Source organism: Choristoneura fumiferana, chromosome 5, assembly GCF_025370935.1.
Source record: "Choristoneura fumiferana chromosome 5, NRCan_CFum_1, whole genome shotgun sequence".
Taxonomy (NCBI): Eukaryota; Metazoa; Arthropoda; class Insecta; order Lepidoptera; family Tortricidae; genus Choristoneura; species Choristoneura fumiferana.
In genome coordinates this window covers 13111594-13134320 of record NC_133476.1, presented here as the reverse complement: position 1 = coordinate 13134320, position 22727 = coordinate 13111594, and the positions used below count along the sequence as shown (strand labels likewise).

Here is a 22727-nt window from a genome sequence, read left to right as displayed (position 1 = left end):
TCAGTTTGTTGTGATTTGAATAATAAATTAATTCATTTAAAAAGAAATATTAGGTACATTAAAAAATTAAATGTTTAAAAATTTCCACAATACCATCACAACAATACACCAAAGTCCATTACAGTCTGATAAAAAAGTTGTGATGTACTTTTAAAAAGATACATTTTTAAATGTGGAACGTTTGAAATTTGGTAAACTTCCAATTTCGAATTTTCGCATCGTGTCGTCCATGATTCACTTCAGTTGCCGGAAGATGGATCCCATTTTCGCTGAGACGACGAAATGTGTTGTAAAACATCCTGACATTCGGTAATCTGCGTTTGGATAATGCTCCTCGTACATTCGCCGTGCCAATGCTCCATTACCGTTAGCCCCGACATACGTGAAGACGATGTTGGCATAATCTTCGTTCCTATAATCAGCCATGTTTATGATATTTAAATTACAAAATGTAATTCTTGAAAGTCGCAACAACCCTTCGCTGAATTTTCTTAAGACACTAAATATTTGATTTTTTAATAAGGCACTTAAACATTTGATTTTTTAATGTATTTTTTTTAATAAATTAATTTACTATTTAAATCACAACAAACTGCAGATTAATTATTATTTTTTTACCTTTTTTCCATGTTATTTACTAGTTAAGTACCTTTAACGTGAAATTTCAAGACTAGCGCATTCATAGCTAGTGCTCCCCGTGTGGTTTTTTAGGGTTCCGGACCCAAAATGGCAAAAACGGAACCCTTATAGTTTCGCCATGTCTGTCTGTTTGTCTGTCTGCCCGTCCGTCCGCGGCTTTGCTCAGGGACTATCAATGCTAGGAAGCTGTAATTTTGCACGGATATATATGTAAACTATGCCGACAAAATAGTACAATAAAAAACTAAAAAAAATTTTTTTCATTATCATCAATCCTATAGTGTGGGGTATCGTTGGATAGATCTTTTAAAACCATTAGGGGTTTGGATTTTTTTTTATGGCACAGAATAATTATTGTTTCAACCTAAGACATTTTTAGTAATTTCGAACAAGGCTCGGAACTGGTTTGTAAAATAGCGGTAAATATCGGTTTATTTCGGTTTAACTCCGAAGTTTCATAAGAACACGAAAGTTTTTAAGAACTTAACTATAACCTAAATAAACGGTTTATTCGACGAGTGACAGCTGGCCGGCCGGCGCGGCGGCGGGCGGCGACGTTTATCCTGCGCCGGAATAAACCGGTTTTTATTGATCTAAACCGGTTAATCTGACAAGATGTTTATGGAAACGTTCCCTTAAAAGCCGATTTAAAAACAACGGTTTCGCGAACGAAAAAAAATTAAAAGGTTTTTGTGCCAAGTACATGATAACGGTTTGGAAATTTAACCGGTATCCGAGCCTTGATTTCGAATGCCTCCATTTTTATTTTTGTGGCATGAAAGACATTTAAAAATTATTTCATTTGGTCCAATACACATTTAACTATCGGAAATAAAATATTTTGTTTACAAATTAACGCTCATTGGGGCAATATTGACTTGTGACTCTCAAATACTGTGTAATTTCCTAAAATTTATAAATTTTTAATTTAAAAAAAAGACTAAAAAAAAGATAGCTAAAAATGTTCAAAAATACCTCAGCTCAGCTTTAAAGCTTTGTACGTAGCTACCAAACAACCTGTATATAAACAAATATACAGTGTGGAAAAATAAGCCGGGCCTTGGAGGGAAACTACCTTAAATCCTTAAGTTGGCTCATTTTACTCAAAGCAGGCATTCCTTTATTTTTAAAAAGAAACAAAACTGCATTCAATGACTTTCTAAAACACGCTTGCCTCGCTCAGGACTCGAACCAACTAAAATTTAAAAAACAAACACGCTATTTTATTATACCAATCAAATACAAAAATACAAAATACAAAATACAAAATAATTTATTTGACCAAAAGAGATAACAGTATATACAACTTAGTAATCCGTCAGAGGCCAAACTAGGCTAAGCCTGTATCTTGGCCCTCTGCGAGTGCGGTTGACAAAAGTAGGCAGATAAGAAAATCATAATTAATATTATATTTTGTACACAATTTTATCGTTTTTAATATTACTACAAGTAGACCAAAGTTGTACCAGTAGACCAAAAGGATACAAATGATAAAAAATGTTGTGTGTGTGTCAATCGATAGGATTATCAGAAACGTTAGGCAATACAGCCTCTGGTTTGGCCAGCCTTGTTCAACAAGGCTGGCCAAACCAGGCCAACGGACCACGGAGTGGCCCTTCAAGGTGTATTAGAATGAGCCAGCTAGATAAAGCGTGGATGGGCTAGCTTTTCTTTGCATATAATTTTAGTAGTCATGTACCTCTAGCTCTAATAGTAGTATCCCGGCAAAATTTTGCCCACCTACAAAATCCATTGGCCAGCCTTGGTATAGAGCATAGTCTGGACCTTACTTCACTATTTACCCAAGGTTTTTACCTGAATATTGGACTTTATAACCGTGAAACTTACCTGTGGCTGCTACTTCTTAATAAGGGGAAATACCTAGTTGATCCAACGACGGAAATAACGGATTTGTTCTCGGTTATACGAGTCCTACAGTGTACAGTATCCATATTGTAAGAAAAACTTGAATTATGCTATCAAATTAACCTTTTGACGTCAGCCGATTACGACCCCCAATGAGTAGGATATTTAAAATAGCATAAAAAACATGTTTGGTACTTATACTTAGTTATCAGAATAATCATATGAGTCACTAGCTTTTGCCCGCAGCTTCGCTCGCGTTAAATTTGGAGTAACATACATTTACTTCCTGCGATCCTTTTTTCGTGTTTTGATTAATTTTCGGAGGATTACATGGAAATTGTATCAACCTACATACGTAATTAATTATGATTCTTACTAGCTTTGAAACCCTGCTTCGCTGATTCAGGGTTGAAATTTTAGAAAACGTTAAAGTACTACGCGTTTCTTTGGCCTGCGACTTCATACACCATATAGGATTATATCCCGAGAAATTGTAAAGTAGTGCACCCTAGTGCACCTCTGCATTACTTTAGGTCCATCTATGCCAAATTTGAACGGTTGTGTTGCTCTGAAAATGAGCTCTGGTTGAGTTCGAAATGCGTCAGTGTAAAGTGGTGGTGGTGATAGATGGATTTGTGTGATTTGTGTGTTCTTACAGTGTGGAGGTGGAGGAACTGCATGAACACACATTGCATGGGCACAAAAGTAGCTATCATAAAGGTCGCGGGTGGGCAAAGTAATTGTGTCAGTTCGTTGAACGTACATGTAAAATTTCTTATCTATGCTATCCGCCCTTGAGGAGTTCCGTCATCAGCAGACGACCCTGGCTGCAACATCAGGCGGTGTATATAATATAAACGCATTGTCATTGAAATTTAACAATCATGTAAAATCTTTTGCGTGTTCCATTAACTTTTGAGGAGTTCCCTTCTACGGAGACGATCCTCGCCAGGATGAGCAATTGAGCAGGATGTCACTGCTAAATAATTGTTACCAGATTTACATCAGTTTGCCAAATCTCCAGTCCCCAGTTTTATTGGATTAGCTTATGCGTTTTCTGATTCAGTTGGTATATAAAATTCTCTTTATTCGTTTTATCCCGTGGGATATTCGGAAAATCTTTGAAACAGTTTTTACCTATTAGTATTATCTACCTGCATGCCAAATTTGAAGTCTTTAATATTTATAATTACGGAGTTAGGGGCACTTTGAAGCGAAAATATAAATCCCATTTCATTCCCTATCCCATAGGAATTATGATAAATCCTGAAAATTGTTTTTAGCTGTTAGTATTACCTACTTGCTCGCCAAATTTGAACTCTCTAAATAACGCTATAATGGCGGACTTTATTTCCAGAACAATACAGGTCCAACTATAAAAAAGGTATATTAGGTACAATATAATTAACACATGAAACGTCGTTTTAGTATCTCGAATTATGGGACAGACCATAAAATAAATTATCTGCCAAACTGCATGACAGTTTGTTGGCAGAAAAAATTAGCTCTCTAACACCCTCATAAGACTAAGGAAAGATAAGATTTAGATTCCATAAGGCGACAAAGTGACACCCTACTAATTATTTACTTAAACCAAAGATTGCTATTTAGTCAATAGCGAAAAAAAGGCTAAATTTCTTATTGATTATTGAAAAACTCATTAAAAGAATATATTCTTACATATTTAAAGCATAATTTTAGTACGAAATTAAGGTAAAAAATTGCAAGAAATGTGATATTTTACTAAAGTTATGGACTGCGACTGCGACTGCGTCAAAGTGACCCTTCGTAACTTTTCATACACATTTACGTCTTAAGGCACTAAACTTTGAGTGCAACTTTAGTACAGAAAAAAACACAATTTCTCTTTGATTTATGTTTTGATTGTCAATTATTAATCTAGATTTACGTATTCTATTCTTACAATACTGATTACTTATGTTGATTTGATACGAGTTTTTAAGGAAAAATGCTGTTTTTTGTTTTCTTTAATAAGAAATTTATACAATATGGGTATGATTTAGCCCTCTTGTTCTGAGAGGAGGCCTGTGCCCAGCAGTGGGACGTATATAGGCTGGGATGATGATGATGATGATTTTATTGATCACCTAATAAATGCGTTTTCGGCGACCTAATAAATAATATTTGTTCCTAAAATAGTAGATCTGTCACCTAAATTGAATTACCAAATAATATTAAAACGGTTACCTAAATATTATTTTAAAAAACTAGTCAAGTGCGAGTCGGACTCGTACATGAAGGGTTCCGTAAACAGTTCAGTAAAAGTTTTTCTTAAAATTCTTCTAATATAAGTTATTTTTGCTGACTGTACTTTATGCCCCTGGTTACCAAAGTACTCGTCAAGACGGCAAACGAGTCCAAACTCGATGTGGTCGAGTCGTGTCGTTTATCACAGTCACCCGCTAGCGTTATCATCAGATCAACTGTTATAATATTGCATTGTCATCGAATTTATAAATGCGTGTAAAATTTCAGCTCAATCGGTTGAAGATATCCACTTCAAATTTGAGTTGAAAGATTCCACCAAACAAACATAGTTTACACTGCAAATAAATATAATGCTTGTAATAAGTTTTTGTTAAAAAAAAAACATTTTTAATACAAGCTTTTTTTGCCGAATGTACTTTTTGTTGACTGTACTTGAATTGTCGTCTAAACTACATATCTGTACCATATTGAACCAACGCAACTATAATATTATAAATGCGAAAGTGTGTGTATTTGCCCATCTTTCACGTCTTAACGGAGCGACGGATCGACGTGTTTTAAATTAAAATAGGTCAAAAAAATATGCGATCGAAAGGGATCCTGTACAACCTATTGAACAAAATGGACGTTCCTACGAGTGCCGTCATAATTTTCACGAATATTATTTGCCGTTTGTGATTCGCCGAATTTACAGTGACACAGCGTAATAATAACAACCAGAGAGGAAACGTGGCTAACTAGCTAGTCGGGGCAACAACGTCGTGTGGTGCGGGGCAGCAGGCCTACTACGAAACTCGAAACTCGAAGTTCGTATCGTACCGTCCCTCTCGCTCTCGTATTAAATAGTATAAGTGTCAGAGGGACCGCACGACACGAACTTCGAGTTTCGAGTTTCGTAGTAGCCCTGCTGAGCCGCTTCTTCCTATCCTAAGGGCCTTATCACACTAGCGATTTGCGGGCGAGTTGAAAGCGAGGCGAGCGCGCAGCGAGTTAGCTGCGTATAGCGCCAAAAACTCCATATTGTTTGTAGACTCTCGTACAATAATAATAGGGCATCTTCGGCGCTTTACGCAGCTAACTCGCTGCGCGCTCGAGCGACATCATTGCGCGCTCGCGGTAATGTCGCTAGTGGGACAAAGCCCTAATGTATATTCGCAGGCTTCGTCCGTCCGATGTTTAGGGCCTTATCACACTTGAGATTTGCGGGCGAGTTGAAAGCGAGGCGAGCACGCAGCGAGTTCGCTGCGAGCGCATAACGAATTCGCCGCAAGCGAGTAACGATGAGATGTAGTTGAGGGCGCGCAACAAATGAGCTGCGTGCTCGCGGGAAAATCAGAGGGGATATTCGAAAATCGAAGTTCGTACCATTACCGTCCCTCTCACTTTCGTATTAAATAGTATAAGTGTCAGAGGGACGGAACGATACAAACTTCGGTTTTCGAATTTCGGAGTAGCCCCGCTACATGGCGTCCCAGCTCTAGACGCAACGAACTCGCTGCGCGCCTGCGATGACACATACGTATATACAATGCGAACATAACCCTCCTTTGGGAAGTTGGGTAAAAAGACAAAACAATAATTGTTGACTAGTTTTTATCAAAATAAAATTTATACTTACATATTCATTGCTTCATATAGGTAATCATTGGATTACCTAACTTGTTTTTTTTTTTAATAGAGTTGAAATCTAATTAGAATGTGATAAAAAGTACACCTACATACAAACTGTTGTCTGTGACTTTGATTCTGGAGAATTTACTTAAAAAAACAGTAAGCAATTTTTGAGGGATAAATTATACTGCATTACATCTAAATCAGGCTGTAAATTATCTGAGTATAAACCATCATCCGGATTCGATTTGTAGCATTCGAAGATGGTGGATGTAGACAATATCTAATTTTGCTATTTCTGTTTCTTTGGCTAGTTGCAGTATAATTTTGATAGTGTTTTATGCGGCGATTAACCTTAACAGTGAACAGTGATCCCAAAATTTTATATTGCTCTCGTGTCTGACATTTTTTAATGCGCAAGTGGTCTCCGTGGTTTCTGGAATTTTACTATCAAGTTGCAAAAACTACAATCACCATACAAAGAGAGTTTACCTTGACACTGGCGAGGACAGAAAAGCCATATTTTAAAAGAGAAGAGGAAGAACCATCATCCACACATTGTTAAATATTTAAAAATCTATCTCTCGCATATTAGCGTACTAATAGAATTATACCAACCACAAAACAACATATATTATTATTATCATTATATAAATTATCACGCAGGCAGTTGCAAGCAACTGATAGGTGCCTCTATCTAGCTGTTCCTTGGTCAAGTATTCTTTGTATTGTTAATGTGTTGGTCTAGCCGGTTCTTAAATTGGTTCACATTCAGTGCTGAGACTACATGTTCTGGTAGTTTGTTCCATAAGGAATTCAGGAATTTCAATCTTATTAAACTGTTGTTGAAATGCAAAAAGGCACATCTAATATTTTGTTAAACTTGAGAAAATAAATGTTTAGTTTTTTTTGTTTCTTACTAAAAATTATACATAATCATGTTATTATTATAAATTTTTAGATGAAAATATATATGTTATCAATAATTCTATGTTACATTACTATATACATACTTTTTTAATAAATCATTTTTTGTTTATATATAAAGTAAAAATAGTCTTGCAACATAATACAGGACTAACTAACCACATGTGCCTTTTCATTTTAACATTTTAGACAAGTGGATACAATGTTGGGAAAAAATGGGCATATTTTCTATCATTTATGCCTTTCCATTTTAATACTCAAAATAATTTAACATTAAAAAAGGCACATATACCCTACATAACATCCTTTATTTTAAAAATCACTGAAATGAGACTTTTTAACTAAGCATCACTTAAAAATTAAATAATTAAAGATCATACTTGAAAAGTCATGCCTTTTAGTTTTAACCATAGCCAAATATGCATCTTTGCTTTAATAAATTTAAATATCTCAGGCAGTTCTGCCTTTTAGGTTTATGATTCTCCCCAAGTTATTTACGAAACAATATAAAAAAAAAACAGACAGATACACCTTTTGCATTACTTTTGATATACAAAGTAAGATTTTAAATGTGATACAAAATTAGTGTTACTGCTTTTCAACAAAGTATGAACATTATAAATTTTACCACATTATTAAAAAAAATACTTGAAACAATTGAATTAGCATGAAACACTAATTTAATTAATTATGTACCTAACACATAAACAAAAATCACCCTATACTTTGAATTAAATGTTTTGCACCTAATGAAAATGGAATAATATTTTTATATTTAATGTTCAAATTGTAGTAGTTCTGATTTGAAATGCTTGTTACCAAATCAAAATTAAATAATGGCTTTTCAGCCAATTATGCATATAAGTATCAAAAATTAGAAGTGACAAGATTCATTTTAAGAAATTTACTTTTGTATTGTATTTGTTTACTATGAGAATAAATCAATTGGTATCAAGTGTCAATATATATTATTAATTTATTTATGGTAGAGATATTGAAATCAAAAAATAATCAGCTACAAAAAGTTTTACTGTTGTAATAAAATTCATGTGTGGAAAAGTAAAATAGCAAATAACAAAAATACTCACCATAAAGTTCAAATAATCTTGTTTGAAAAGTCCTTCTGTTCCTCATAGAGCCATTTCACTTTCATTACAGTCCAGTTGATTGCACAGCACAATTAAAAAAACACACAAGATTCCATTTTGTAAGAAAAAAACTGTATTTACTCTTAAAATCAAGCTTCAATAGCACAGTAGAATTCTATAAATACTTCTACATGATAAAAGGGTATGAATGTGTTAAATACATAGAGCAAGAGTAACACAATGACAATAAGTACATGTTGATAGTAGATCCGGATTATCCACTGCACTGCAGCAGGCAGCCGAATCACTAGTCGCTATCACGTCTTACGACTATAAATAAATAGAGCAAAAGAGGCAATATCATCTAATTAATTTCGCAAACTGCAAAAACGTTCGGATTCAGTCTATTACATCTCCGATTAACAAATGAAGTAATATTATTGGTAAAATTGGCTTAAATTTACTTTTAAGTCTTTAAATATTTATTATAAATGCGACAAACAAATCGAAACTACATAAAATACCTACATAACGACAAACTACGTTGGTGGAAAACTAACACTAGAAAGTCGACACAACATACTCCCATATATTAAAAGTAGGAATTCGGACTTCAAGCACCACCCACAGACTTGGAATTTTAATAACTTGTTTAACTCTCTTAATAAATTTAAAAGTAAACAAGGTAACAACAACTTTAGTTCTTTATTACGAACTACAAAACAAAGTCACATAACACAGCGCACCATTCGACTTTATGCCATCCATCCATTGCTACCACAGATAGGTAAAGTCAAGTATACACTTTTTCATACGTCATTTTAAAGCCGCTGACACACGATAGATAGAACTGTGATGATCCAATAGGAATCATCTACAATGGATTGTGTAGACTATACAATTCATTGATTCAAACATCCCACGTAAATTTGTACGGTGTGTAAATGCAATGCAAATAGTGTTCATGAAACATGCTATGAATAGCAATGCTAGCGATTGAGTTTGTAGTGCTATATGGTGGGTGGTACTGAAAGTGACTCCCCGAACGCACTCGTAATCTATGAATGATCGGCTCGGCTTCGGTTCTATCTTTTTTTATTATTATTACTGGACTTGGGCTCGGCTCTATCGCCATAGCCACAAATTGAAATCGATTGACGGACGAATGAATTTCATCAAATCATTCATTCATTGTTGTTTTATCTGTATCTCAATAAGGGTGACACTATTTCCCGGCCCAAATAATACTGACCTGTTTTTCGTGTACACGCCCATAGAAACTCATGTCATGTCGGGCCTACTCCGAAATTCTAAAATCGAAGTTCATATCGTACCGTCTCTCTCGCTCTCGTATTAAATAGTATAAGTGTCAGAGGAACGGAACGACACGAACATCGGTTTTCGAATTTCGGAGTAGCCCCGCAGTTTCTATCACAGATTACAATAATAGTAGCTAGCTTTCTATGGGCGTGAACACAAAAAACAGGACCGGTATTTCCATGTCAGTATTATCCGAGTCGGGAAAGAGTGTCAACCATTTTCAGTATATGTATAAAGTACTCTGTGTCAGCCATGAAATAAATAAAATAACACGTATTTAGACAAATATTTAGATAAAATAGGTACTGGACTGTTTATCCATAAATATATTTGTGCAGGATTGATATCGTTTGATAGTTTTTCTTTTCGATTATATTGTTACTGAGCCGCTGATAAAATGGGGAAAGGATTCAATAATTATATGTGCAAGAAATTTTTCCACCCTGCTTCAAGAGATAATTTAAAAAGAGTAAGTATTATAATAGTGTTAACTGTTTCTTCATTATAGTATCTTATAGAAATTAAACAATACAGGTCATCGGTTCAATTCATATTCACTAGTCAAGGTAAAGAGAGAATTTTCAAGATATGAATGGCAACGCAAGACAATCAAAATAATACACAAGGTTTGATTGAGCTATGAAATTAGCAGATTCAATTATTAGAAGAATGGCATCATCATATAAGTGTCAATTCTAATTTCCGTATTTCAGGTATGGATGGCAGAGCAGAAAACAGATGCTTACAAGAAAAAACAAGAAGAATTAAGAGTGCAATATGAAAAAGAGCAAGAGTTGCATGAGAACAAGTATGTTTTTGTAATAAGTAATACACACACTTCTTTTTTCTTTTATTTGGTTTTGTATTAAACTTATTATTAATTTTTACAGGGCCTTACTGAGCAAAGACAGTAAGGATAAGCTGAGTCTTAACTTTATGTATGAACCTCCACCGGGCGTCAAGAAGGAGCGTGAAAGAGAAGACAATGAGCCAGAGTACAAATTTGAGTGGCAGCGGAAGTATAATGCACCCAGAGAAAGCTACTGCAAGGGTGACAATGAAATCCGAGACCAGCCTTTTGGTATTCTAGTTAGGAATGTCAGATGCATTAAGTGTCATAAGTGGGGGCATATTAACACAGGTTAGTAGAATAAAAATAATACTACTATTTGCTTCATTTGACTTTCATACTGCATTGGGAAGGAATTAACTGTATTCAACCATCTTTTGTACCATATTCTAAGAAATAAACAGATTATTATTATTATTATTAAAGAATCAAATCTTAACAACACTAACTAAAAAAAGCCCTCCATTTAACCTCCTAAATCTTAGCTTTTTTAGCAGATTCATTTTTCCAACATTCTGCTCAGCCCAAAATGCCAGCCGAAATACAGACACAAATGAGTGTCACTGGCACCAGCAAATGTGATAACAGATATAGTTCTTAAGACCTAGAATGGTATTAGCTTTGAAGCTTTGATATTTTCAATATTATTCCAACATTCTAAATTCTTTATTCAATGAACAATTTGTGTTTTATAAAGTATGTTCAGGTATTATTTTTAGTGTCAATTTGTTCTTTATAAAGCATGCAAGGACATCTTGGACATCTTTTTTGTTTCTTAGTTCATAGTTAAAGCTTGTTTGTTTCTTAGTCAATTCTCTTCCATTTTATCTGCAGATAAGGAATGCTCAATGTATTCCCTGTCTATGAGTGAAGCCCGTGCACTGCAAGCTTCCGCATCAGCCCCTGAAGAGGAAGAAGCTAAGCCTGATGTACCCACCTTGATGCAGCAAATGCGTGATACAGGCCTGGTTATGAAACCCGGAGCATTACCCCTAGCTGCTACCAAAATAGAAGAGGGTGAAGGATCTAATCTCACCGAAATGGACCTGATAAGCCAGCTTACCAAGAAACAGAAAAAAAAGTTGCTAAAGTAAGGACCTACATATAGTTTCCTTTACCTGGGATCTTTTTAAAAAAATAGGGTTCCGTAGCTGGCTGCTATTTACTCTTAAACTACTAATAATTCTCAAGCAAACTTAACTGTTATCGTTTTCCTTGTAAGTTTGATATACTTACTACCATCCTGAATTTTTTCAAATAGTGGACACTTGATTTGAATGAAAATTTGCACTTTAAAGTTGAATATTTCGTAAAAAAAATCACAATCGAAAAATCGTCTTAGCAAACCCCTAATGGTTTTAAAAGACCAACGATACCCCACATTATAGTTTTGGAGGAGAAAAAAAAAATCACCCCCACTACGTCTATGGGAGGTACACCCTCAGAAAAAAAAAAGATTTTTTTATTGTACCATTTTGTCTGCATAGTTTACATATATATCTGTGCAAAATTATAGCTTTCTAGCATTGATAGTCCCTGAGCAAAGCCGCGGACGTACAGACAGACAGACAGGCATGGCGAAACTATAAGGGTTCTGTTTTTGCTTTTTTTGGCTCCAGAACTCTAAAAAGGGTTAAGTGATTATAAATGCACAAGGAACTGTCTGTCCATTTGTTACCTTTTCATGCTTAAACCAGCAAACCAATTATGATGAAATTTGGTATGCAAATAGTTTGAGACCCTGGGAACAACATGGGATAGTTTTGTTCCCAGAAAATTGCATACTTCCTGTGTGATAATGATAGACAAATTCTTGGCAGATTATGTCACGGACATGCTAATCTAAAATAAAACCTATGTTACAGATATATGAAAATATAGCATTACATTTTGCATGGGTCTCTGCTTAAGCATAATGTACAATAATTTCAATTTAACTTGTTTTTACCCAATAGTTAATAATGTTGTTTCAGGCAATTATATAAAGTTATTGATTTGGTTTCAGAAAATTGGAAAAACTTGAAGAGAAGAAACACAAAAAATCAAGGAAGGATAAGAAGGACAAGAAAAAATCAAGGGAACATTAGTGTATTTATAAAATGTTAAAGTATCAAATACACGAATTAATTTGATTGAATACTTGTAAATTGATGTAAGCTTCTCTGTAGAATACAAAACTGTAGTTTCTGTGTTTACAGAGAGATAAGCCACATATATCATGTTTTGAGGAGTTAAGCTATTTTATAATAAATAAAGCCACTAAATGTATGTTTTATTTTATGTTTAATAACAGATAAATTTATTTTACTAATTTTATCCAACTATACTTCACTCCATTCATCCAGACAGGTTCCACAAGAGCCGAGCATAATAATAGTCAATGTTGCTGAAGTTGAATGCAATGGAATGAAGTATATCAAAAAGTATAGCACTAAATTACAAAATATTATCACAGTATTTTATGTAAACCAGCCAGCGTATTTCCTGTAGAACTATGGATTATAGCATAATAGAAAAAATAGCCAGTAAATTGTTTCTGTCGTCAAATTATATGTTGGTCAATGCATTTTTTGAGTAAGTGAAAATTCAAATTTGCAACAAAAACTAGTTAACCAAACAACAAGACTTATATTACAATTCAAAAAGATGGTAAGGTCAGATCATCAGAATTAACATACCTTAGCTATTTCGTATAATAGCATAATTTAATTAATCAAATCTATCAAAATTTAATTAAATATTTGAACTCCAACAAACAAACATTAGGGGCTTACGCTCGTAAAATCCACTTTCCTGAAATGTCCACTTCCCAGTGGTGAGCACAGCCAGCCTCACAGAAAGTGTAAAAACAAATAAAGAGTTTGAAATTATGCAAGTTTGAGTTTGTTATATACAAAAGTAGGTGAAACATACATTTCAGGAAATTGCAAGCTTTGGGAGTATATCTTTGCAAGACCTGCACTTATAAGAAAAGTCCATGTCTTTGGAAAGTGGATTATGCAAGTCTAAGCCACATTTCCAGTCAGGCACAGCCAGCTTTCATCATGAATATTTGAACATTACTTTGTATTTACATTCCCTTTTTACTAAATGGAATATTAGGCTTTATACTAAAAATACTAATGCAAAACTCATTTTCTTTTTAGTATCCTATATCTTAACATAAGCATTATCATCTATTTCAATTATGTCCTCACGATCATTTCTTTCCTTCCAGTGTAAATATAACACACAACCTATAATAGTCAAAATAATAGCAGTTAATACAAAAACACTTTTTAGAATTACTTTACTTGGAGTTACAAATAATTGTGCCTTCCACTGTGAAGGATCATATGGTGGTGCAGGTATGACCACTATTTGTGAATTAGGTATTATTTGAGTCCAGCTTTTGGAAAAACCTGATAGTCCTACAGTCAAAGTATCAACAAAGTTGGGAGTTCTATCGAGACCAAATATAGAATATGGTAATTGAAGTGCAAAATAAGCAGACTGAGACAATTGCGCGCAGGCCCCAGTTCGATAAGTCCCCTCTTGCGACCAGGTGTTGTAGCTTATCTTGGGACCCGGCAAGTTGGTTCCTGTAAAAAAATACTTTCATCATAATTTCAATCTGTTTTTGCTATAAAGCAAGAACAGCTTAATCACCAATAATAATTTTCATTAAAGCATAGTACTTACCAAATGTTACTTTTCTGCTATACAAGGTTCCATTTAATACAGGAATTTTTTTATTGGTCAAACCTGTGACTACAATGACCTTAATAAAATTTGTGTCATATTCCAATTCATTTCTGAAAGCATGCATTGTGTACTTGTGAGTTGTTGCATTTTTTTTGGAATAAATTATATCCAGAACACCATCCATATAAAAATCATAAAAAGTAGCCATAACAATGTCTCTTCCAAAAGTGTTGAATATGTCCCATTGAACTTTGAAAGTCCTGTTGAATTTGCATCCTGCGTATGTGCAAGGCACATTGTGAAGAAGGAATGCCCTTGTTTCATTACTGTTGACAGGGCTAAGTGTCATCAGTATATCGGGGTATCCATCCATGTTATAATCTCCACTGCGCATTGTTATCACATCCAAGTATAACTCATTGCGAGGTGGGACAAACCTCCAAGCTGTGCCTTCACCATCATTAAAGTCCACTTGCAGGTCATGCCATCGAAGATTATCATAAATCAAGATAGTACTATTGATGCACTCAAGGTCATAGCAAACAGGTATAACTAAGAAGAACTCTCCAGACAGAGAAACATCCAGAAATAGAGTTTGGCCATAAATTATTGGATGTCCAACAAGCAACTCAATACTGTTGTTGTATTTAAACCCTCCATTTTCTTGACTCAGCCATAATTCCACATCCATCTTGGTTGTGACCAGCAAGTCTGCTGCATCATCATCATTTACATCCAGAAAGCTGTGGGAATGGGGAAGTTTTATGGGTTTGAATAAAGTGTCTCCCATTGGAATCTCTATTGGTGTAGATCTAGTCTTGTCAAATATCCAAAACACTCTTTGATTTTGAGTATTAAGGCCAAAAAGATCCAGGGTCATGTCGCGATTGTAGTCCATTGCTAAAGGCTGGCCTGCTGTTATAGCTTTTATTAACAGTGCATCAGAACAATTCAAGGTTGGCATTCCACCCCATATAATACGGACTTCATGAAGATCTGACCTGTTGCCTTTTAAGATTTGCGTAGTCAAAAGAATATCCATATAAGCGTCTCCATCAAAATCTCCTGGAACAACACTGGTCACAAGAATATTGCTAAAATTACAAGAAAACGGCGATGGTCTTAAAAACGGTTCCTTATCATGTGCTAAATACACTCCCACACTTGAACCATTTTTAATAACAAAGGCATCTGTTAACTCATCCGAGTTGAAATCTCCAAAGGCAGTAATTAATCCTTCTTTAAATTTTCCAAATGAACTCTCTGTCATATCACTTTTTGAGAAATTACACAATAAACTAATTATTATAAAGTTACAGATGAACACAATCATTTTCTTGTGTATATTAATTAATTACTTTGTTTTGTTGACTTTCTTTTCCTCCATATCCACAGCATCCACAGACTGATGACTGACAGCATCCAATTCACTGTCACTGACTGACACTGACAGCCTACTAAAGGCGCGGCCACATGCAAATTAGACATGGGTAATCTCAACTCCGCGAAGTGATCTGACTCACTAGATCCAGCTCCTGTGTCGGTACCGAATCCGCTTATTGAATCCGACTCCTTTGTTGACTCCGGTTCTTTCGAGCGATTATTAATTTATCTATGGCCGATGGCGGCCCGGCTCGGTTCGCGCAAATCGCTCGACGCTCGTTTCCAACGTCAAATCTGGTCACGTGACATATAACGATAAAGCTGAAAATGTTGAGTTTTATCGCTGGTGTCGCTGGAAAAAAAACCCTCTTCGATTTCGGCAAAAACTGTTTTTTTTTTCATTCACTCAAATTTCTTCTAATCGCACCTTAAGGTGCGGCCACAGCGATAAATCTGGTCACGTGACCCCTTTTTGAATGTGATTTTGAATTTCCCGCGACTCAAAAAAGTATCGTTAGTCGCCGCGCCCCGCGCTCCCGCCTCGAACAGCAGCGTCAAGATGGCTGCTTGCAGAAATGATCTTGATCTTGGAAGCTAATTTACTCTCTTTTAGTGGCAGTCGTGTCAGTGTTTTTACCGAAATTGAAAAGGTTTTTTTTTCAACGATTACTCTCGATGTTTTCAGCTTTATCGCTATATTTCACGTGACCAGCAGGGCTACTACGAAACTCGAAAATCGAAGTTCGTATCGTACCGCCAGTCTCGTATTAAATAATAAAAGCGACGGCGGGACGATACTATATCTTGGAGAAAGAAGTAAATGAAATTATAAAAGCACCATAATTCAACTATATTAAATCAATTTCTATGAAAACATTTCGTAAAGCAAACCACACATACTCAAGATATAAACGACAGTGACAATGATGTCACAATACTTTTAACATTATTCTTTTTCGTAGCTGCCAGTACCTATCAACTGATCAACAGTATCAACCGCGTCGCGTGATTACAAACCTCAACACAATACAAACTAAAATTTTCGAATTTCGTAGTAGCCCTACATATTTGACCCCGGAAACGAGCGTCGAGCCACTCAGCGTCACTTTCTGCTACATTTCCACCCTTGCCGACGCTCCAAGCCTATACAAACGCTTGATTTTTTTTATTCGACCGGATGGGAAACGAGCAAGTGGGTCTCCTGATGGTAAGAGATCACCACCGCCCATAAACATCTGCAACACCAGGGGTATTGCAGATGCGTTGCCAACCTAGAGGCCTAAGTCAGGTGGCAGTAATTTCACCGGCTGTCTTACTCTCCACGCCGAAACACAACAGTGCAAGGTCCTACCTCCTGCATTGAATGCCATTTAGACGCTTGCAAGCGCGTGCGTCAGTGTATTCCGGATAGGCAAGCATGGCCTTAGCATGGCAGTCGTGAATCTCGACGAGAACATCTCGAAGTTGCTTCGGCTCCAAACGGGCCGTGTACACGCTTGTGCTTGTGAGAGCTTGCCGAGGCTTGGCGAGGGTGTAAATGAAGCATTAATGACTTAACCGCACCATAGACAGACCGCTCCTATTTGCGGTGTTGACCGACCATAGATTATAAAAAAAATAATGACAGCTAACTAACACTCGTGCTGTCATCTTGCCTTGCTTTGCTTGCTTGGCTTGCCTGCCTTACCTTGCTGTTGCTTTCTCTATTTCTCTGGCTCTGACTGGCTGGCTGGACTTGTTCTGTCCTTGTCGAAAAGTTTAGAAACTACGGATTGTATTGGATCGTTTAAATAAAATTGCAGTTTTCATTTACCGTAAGAGAAAATTGTTAAACGTACATATAACGTAAATTTAAATATGGCAGATGGAGTGCAAATTTTACGACGAAATCGTCCTGGATCTAAAGCTAAGGTAAGGTTACAAAGATATTCGACGAACACAGTGATGTGATTTCATGTGATCTTAGTAATTCTAAATAAAAAAAAATTTAGGACTTTTGCCGCTGGCCCGATGAACCCTTTGAAGAGATGGACAGCACTTTAGCTGTCCAGCAGTTTATTCAGCAAACAATACGACGTGATCCGGCCAATCTCGAAGCTATCCTCAAAATGCCTGAGGCACAAGACGAAGGTGTCTGGAAGTATGAACATTTGAGGTGAGCATAAAGAATATGACTAGAATTAAATCATAGGCAGTTTTCTTAGGTCCTCATTGACTAATACCGAGATAAGTAATAGGAGTGAAAATGCTATACATTAATCCATGCTAATATTATAAATGTGTATGTTTGCCCTTCTTTCATGCTGCAACGGAGCAATGGATCAACATCATTTTTGGCATAGAGATAAGTTTATGGGACAGAGAGTGACATAGGAAAGAAAGAAAGAAAGAGAAAACATTTATTCACAACACAAGACAACAATAGTATTCAGTACAAATAGACAACACATAGGAAAGTATGTGTCATTGTGGTTGTGAATCGGACACTGGCTCAGCATAATCCTGAAGCGTTAATAATAAACATCCCAGTGCTGATTTTCAGCCAGCAGAAAAATGCACATTTCCCAATGGAATAGCGCGCAATAACAGAATTCCACACAGACGAAGCCACGGGCAAAAGCTACTGTTATTATGAAACTGGTTACCCTACTAAAACTATTATTAAGAACACATTAAAAATGTATACCTTAATTGTCCTAATAAGAAAAATATTTAGTGCAGTGAACTATCTATGCTAAATCAAGTTTAGACATGAAATTATTAGATACTAAATGCAAATTGATAATTATTTTTGTTACTTTTTTAGGCAGTTTTGTATGGAGTTGAATGGCCTGGCAGTTCGCTTACAAACTGAATGCAAGCCAGAGACTTGTACACAAATGACTGCTACAGAGCAGTGGATATTCCTCTGCGCGGCTCATAAGACACCAAAAGAATGTCCAGCCATTGACTACACTAGACATACCCTGGATGGTGCTGCATGCTTGCTCAATAGCAACAAGTATTTTCCAAGCAGGTAAAAGATAAATTCATGTACTGTTTTTCAGAATATTTATTGTTGGCTATTTTTTTTACTTTTACAAAAAATTCATTTTCTGCTATCCCATGGAAAGCAATCTTCATGAGTTATGATAAATCTCTTTCTGTACACCAAATTTCAAGAAAATATACCCATCCTCACAAATTTGTTCTTATAATATTAGTAAGATATTGTCATTATTTTTTCATAAGACTTGAATAATTTTTCCAGGGTGAGCATCAAGGAGTCCTCAGTAGCAAAGTTGGGTTCCGTGTGTCGGCGTGTTTACAGAATTTTCTCACACGCCTACTTTCATCACCGGTCCATCTTTGATACTTTTGAGAAGGAAACACACCTGTGTGAAAGATTCACCTATTTTGTGACTAAATATTCCATAATATCTAAAGAAATTCTGATTTTGCCCAAACTCGAAGGAGAAGTTCCTCTTCCTCAAGCATCGGGTGAATCGGAAGCCTGAGATTCAAAGAAATAATTCACTTTTATGGTGAATTATTTTTGAAGTGTCACAATGACAATCTGCAATAGTAGTACTATGTATGACTGCAGATGCCTACTTATACTGTGACTAAATATTTTGAAATGACATTCATTGGTGTGTATTGTGTACCTGTATTCCATCATAACTTGAGTATAGAAATGATTTAACTGATTAAATTGCCCAGTACCCAGAACAAAACTGTAACTAAAATAGACTGTTTGTATGTCACAGTTATTAGTACTGTAAATTACCTAAATGGTAATATAATGTAGTTTAATATGTTAGTACCTACTAAATATTAATTAGGTAAGATACTATTCATAAACAGCCAGCAGTACACCAACTATAGCCAAAAATGTGTCAGTAACAATATTGTAACATTTTAAACATCATTTTAGATATATTTTTTTGGCTATAGAGGTTTAATTGAAAGTGCTACAACTTAATTTTAAATTAAATTTACTTCACATTAAAAATAATTTGGTAGATTATATGATTCAAATAGAGCAGAATCTCTTTATGCTTTAAAAACTTAACATGTTACCAAATGGAGAACAATTCCTTATAATAAGAAATTCATTTTCACAAACCTTGTACAAAATGATCAGCTTCACACTACAGCTTAAAATATGTTTACAAAAAAGGTTAAAAAAAAACAGAACTCAAGTAAATTTATAGTATTAGTGCAATTTCATATATTTACTAATCCTATTTAGCTGTTGCAATAAGTTTATAATAGGTAAAGATTATTTCTATTAACTTATTTAACATCTTGGTCATTTGAGATTAAGGTGACCCATAAACCTATTGCGCTTTATGCTAATAAAATAGTGTCTGTGTATTATTTGTATCATTTTATCTGCCCTACCATTGACTACAAACATGGAACATTAATTACTAAATTCAATACCTTTTAACAAGCAATTCTTCTATATATTTATTTTGGGAATCTCGGAAATTGCTCTAACAATGTTAATGAAATTTGCTATGTGGGGGGGTTTTCAGGGGCACACAATCAATTTAGCCTGGTCTCATTGCTGGGAAAACATGTTTCCAAGCAAAGCTTGGAGGTCCAGCTACTTAATGTTAAAATTATGATGTGTGATCTCAGTATAGGAAGTAAACTAAGTCATTTGTTGCATTTTAACTTTAATTTCAGACACACATTAAACATAATTATATAAATAATTGTCATTAAAATACAATCATGTTTGTTGTTTCTTATGTTTAAAAGGCTTTTTGGATTTGTAAGATTGGTGTGGCTTTTGGCTGCTATTGGCTTGGTCTTTTTGCCAGAATTTCTTCCCACTCAATGTTTGGTAACTGAAAAAAAAAAAACAGGTTGCTATTATTTTAGGCATCAATTGAGTATAACCTTATACTTATATTGTACTAGCTGTTGCCCGCGACTTCGTCCGCGTAGTATTCGTTAATCGTTATCCTGCAGGAACTATACAATTTTCCAGAATAAAAACTATCCTATGTCCTTCCCTGGGACTCAAACTAAATGTATACCGAATTTTATCTAAATCGGTTCAGCAGTTTAGATTGATTGAGTAACAAACATCCAAACCTCCAAACATCTTCACAAACTTTCACTTTTATAATATTAGTAGGCAGCTGTATTAAGCATGTACAAAAAATATATACAAACCCAATCTGATTGGTATCTGGTATCACCTCAATTGAGAGTAAAATATGTATAACAGGTATTTGTCTTTTAACAATTATTGTTTCTAATCCGTCCACCTTAGGTTCCCAAAATTCTTCAACTCTGAAAATAAATAAGCAAGCTTAAGTAGGTTTTAGTCTGGATAACCACAAGTTGAATTCATTGAAGTTAAAATATTTGTTGCCATATTTTCCTAAAAACATTTTTTTTAATACAATCAGTTTAGTAAAACTTGTAGACTTAGCAGTAGGTACCATTATAGCAATTTCACTTACTTCTTATAAGTAAGTTTCGTAACCTGATGTTCAATTGAAAATTGTCGTTTGATGATTTCTGCGCAGGATATTGCCTTCGATATGCCAACTCCTGACCCTGTCCATACCACGGCCGTAGCTGCTTTGTCCTCAAGGATACCAGTAACATGAGACAGTAGATTTGTCATTTTGCTGCCGCCTTTTACCTAAAAGAAAAGCCATCCGTTAAAGATGTAGGAGGTACCTATGGTAAACGAAACACTCGAATTTCCTGATTAAATAAATAACTTACTTGCATCCAAAGAAAATTTTCCGGAAGGTCCTTAATGGGTATTTTATTTCGTTCCAGTTCCTCCTCAACATTTTTTCCCTTAAAGTAATTTTCCATGTTTTCAAAGAGTCATCCCAGGCAAAAATTATACAACCAAGCTGGGTGCTGGCCATAAAACGTTGTTATTTCTTTAAAGAAATATGGCTCTGTCCATCGGAGGACAATTTTGCCAGTGTCTAGTAGTTTTTGCCGTTGTATAAAGTACCTAAGTCGCAAAATTAAGGTTAGTTTAGCTGTCATCGTCATGTCATTGTCATTGCCAGACGGCTGAACCCCGCGAGCGGCTGAACTTCGAGTTTCGAGTTTCGTAGTAGCCCTACAGATTTATCGCTGCAATCGAGCGACGAGTGACTGCATGTGGGGGCACCTTGACGCTGCTGTTTAGAGGTGAGACGTATTTACTAGAATAGGTTTTGGCTTGGACGCGTGAGTACGCGTTCCCGCCCGCGATTCTTTTAGCGTACGAGTATTTAGGAGTACGGCGGCTGACAACGTTCCGCCAACTTGAAAACTAGCATTTATGTACACTTTTTAAATGTAATTTTTATATAAATTGCTGACGGCCCTGAGCCTATATTTAGTATGAAGGGAAGTTTTTAGTCGGTATTTAATATACTTAAGTTAAAATTAAAAAAATGAAGTGTGAAAACTGAACTGTGACGTGGATTTTGGTAGTTTGATATTCGTAAAACTACTAAAACTATTACGATGTATACGCAATGAGGGCTATCGTTTTTTGTCTCACTAGATGGCGCACTGTTGCGTGAGGTTTTTAAGTAAGGCTTTCAAAGTCTGTTATTACGGGCGTGAAAACAAAGGTTAGATTAAAATCATATTTAATACACCTTAAAACCGTACCATAAAAATATCGAGCATGCCACAGTGTTGCATAGTCCCCGTTTTGTTCGGAAAAAAGGGAGGACAAAGGTTTCCGAAAGACAAAACTGTCTCAAAACACAGACATTCATTGCGCCGGAACGCATATTTGCCATAATTAATTTCAGATATTGCAAAATATTCACAAAATTATTCTAATTATAAATAAACCCGCGTAGCTCACCCAAAAACTATGAGATTTGACATTTTGGTGACTTCAAGCTACACTAGCGCCTCTAGCGGCGAATTCATACGCGATAGCCCTCATTACGGGAGCGCACTTACGGGAATCATTAAGTTTACGCAATGAGTCAATTGTGTTAAATACTCGTGGACCTAGTCTTTGGATCTAGTCTTTTTGTGGGCGCGTACTCGGAAGACTCAGTCCGCGTTTTGCCTAGTACGTCTCACCTCTACTGCTGTTCGACGTGGCGATTAGACGCTGCTTTTTTGAGTCGCGGGAAATTCAAAATATGGTC

The 22727-nt window shown here is 35.6% G+C and overlaps 5 protein-coding genes across 10 annotated transcripts in view; 2 read left to right on the top strand and 3 right to left on the bottom strand.

Moving 5' to 3' along the window:
- The window catches only part of LOC141428210 (receptor-type guanylate cyclase Gyc76C-like), a 40688-nt gene extending 31535 nt beyond the window's left edge, over positions 1-9153 (bottom strand). The window contains exons 1-2 of one of the 6 annotated variants that reach the window (XM_074088044.1): positions 8889-9153; positions 8361-8547 (exon numbers count right to left, since the gene is read on the bottom strand). The gene's annotated coding sequence lies outside the window, so the exon portion shown is untranslated. The remainder of the gene's footprint in view (positions 1-8360; positions 8548-8888) is intronic. The other 5 variants (XM_074088046.1, XM_074088043.1, XM_074088045.1 and 2 more) reach the window with 5 other exon arrangements.
- A 714-nt stretch (positions 9154-9867) lies between these two features.
- LOC141428194 (corepressor interacting with RBPJ 1) lies at positions 9868-12798 on the top strand. Its single transcript, XM_074088022.1, has 5 exons — positions 9868-10149; positions 10394-10488; positions 10571-10821; positions 11365-11620; positions 12536-12798. The coding sequence occupies exons 1-5, from the start codon at positions 10078-10080 to the stop codon at positions 12615-12617; spliced, it is 756 nt and encodes a 251-aa protein (XP_073944123.1). The 5' UTR covers positions 9868-10077; the 3' UTR covers positions 12618-12798.
- Positions 12797-15883, bottom strand: LOC141428193 (T-cell immunomodulatory protein). The gene is made up of 2 exons (XM_074088020.1): positions 14212-15883; positions 12797-14111 (listed from the first exon to the last, which is right to left on the bottom strand). Exons 1-2 carry the CDS (start codon positions 15545-15547, stop codon positions 13681-13683), a joined length of 1767 nt encoding a protein of 588 aa, XP_073944121.1. The 5' UTR covers positions 15548-15883; the 3' UTR covers positions 12797-13680.
- Positions 15884-17230: 1347 nt separating this feature from the next.
- On the top strand, positions 17231-19956 carry Mob4 (MOB kinase activator 4). The gene is made up of 4 exons (XM_074088023.1): positions 17231-17508; positions 17589-17752; positions 18404-18613; positions 18848-19956. Exons 1-4 carry the CDS (start codon positions 17455-17457, stop codon positions 19092-19094), a joined length of 675 nt encoding a protein of 224 aa, XP_073944124.1. The 5' UTR covers positions 17231-17454; the 3' UTR covers positions 19095-19956.
- A 291-nt stretch (positions 19957-20247) lies between these two features.
- Positions 20248-21617, bottom strand: Rpp25 (ribonuclease P protein subunit Rpp25). Its single transcript, XM_074088024.1, has 4 exons — positions 21334-21617; positions 21063-21247; positions 20770-20889; positions 20248-20438 (listed from the first exon to the last, which is right to left on the bottom strand). Exons 1-4 carry the CDS (start codon positions 21427-21429, stop codon positions 20321-20323), a joined length of 519 nt encoding a protein of 172 aa, XP_073944125.1. The 5' UTR covers positions 21430-21617; the 3' UTR covers positions 20248-20320.
- Positions 21618-22727: the final 1110 nt, after the last annotated feature.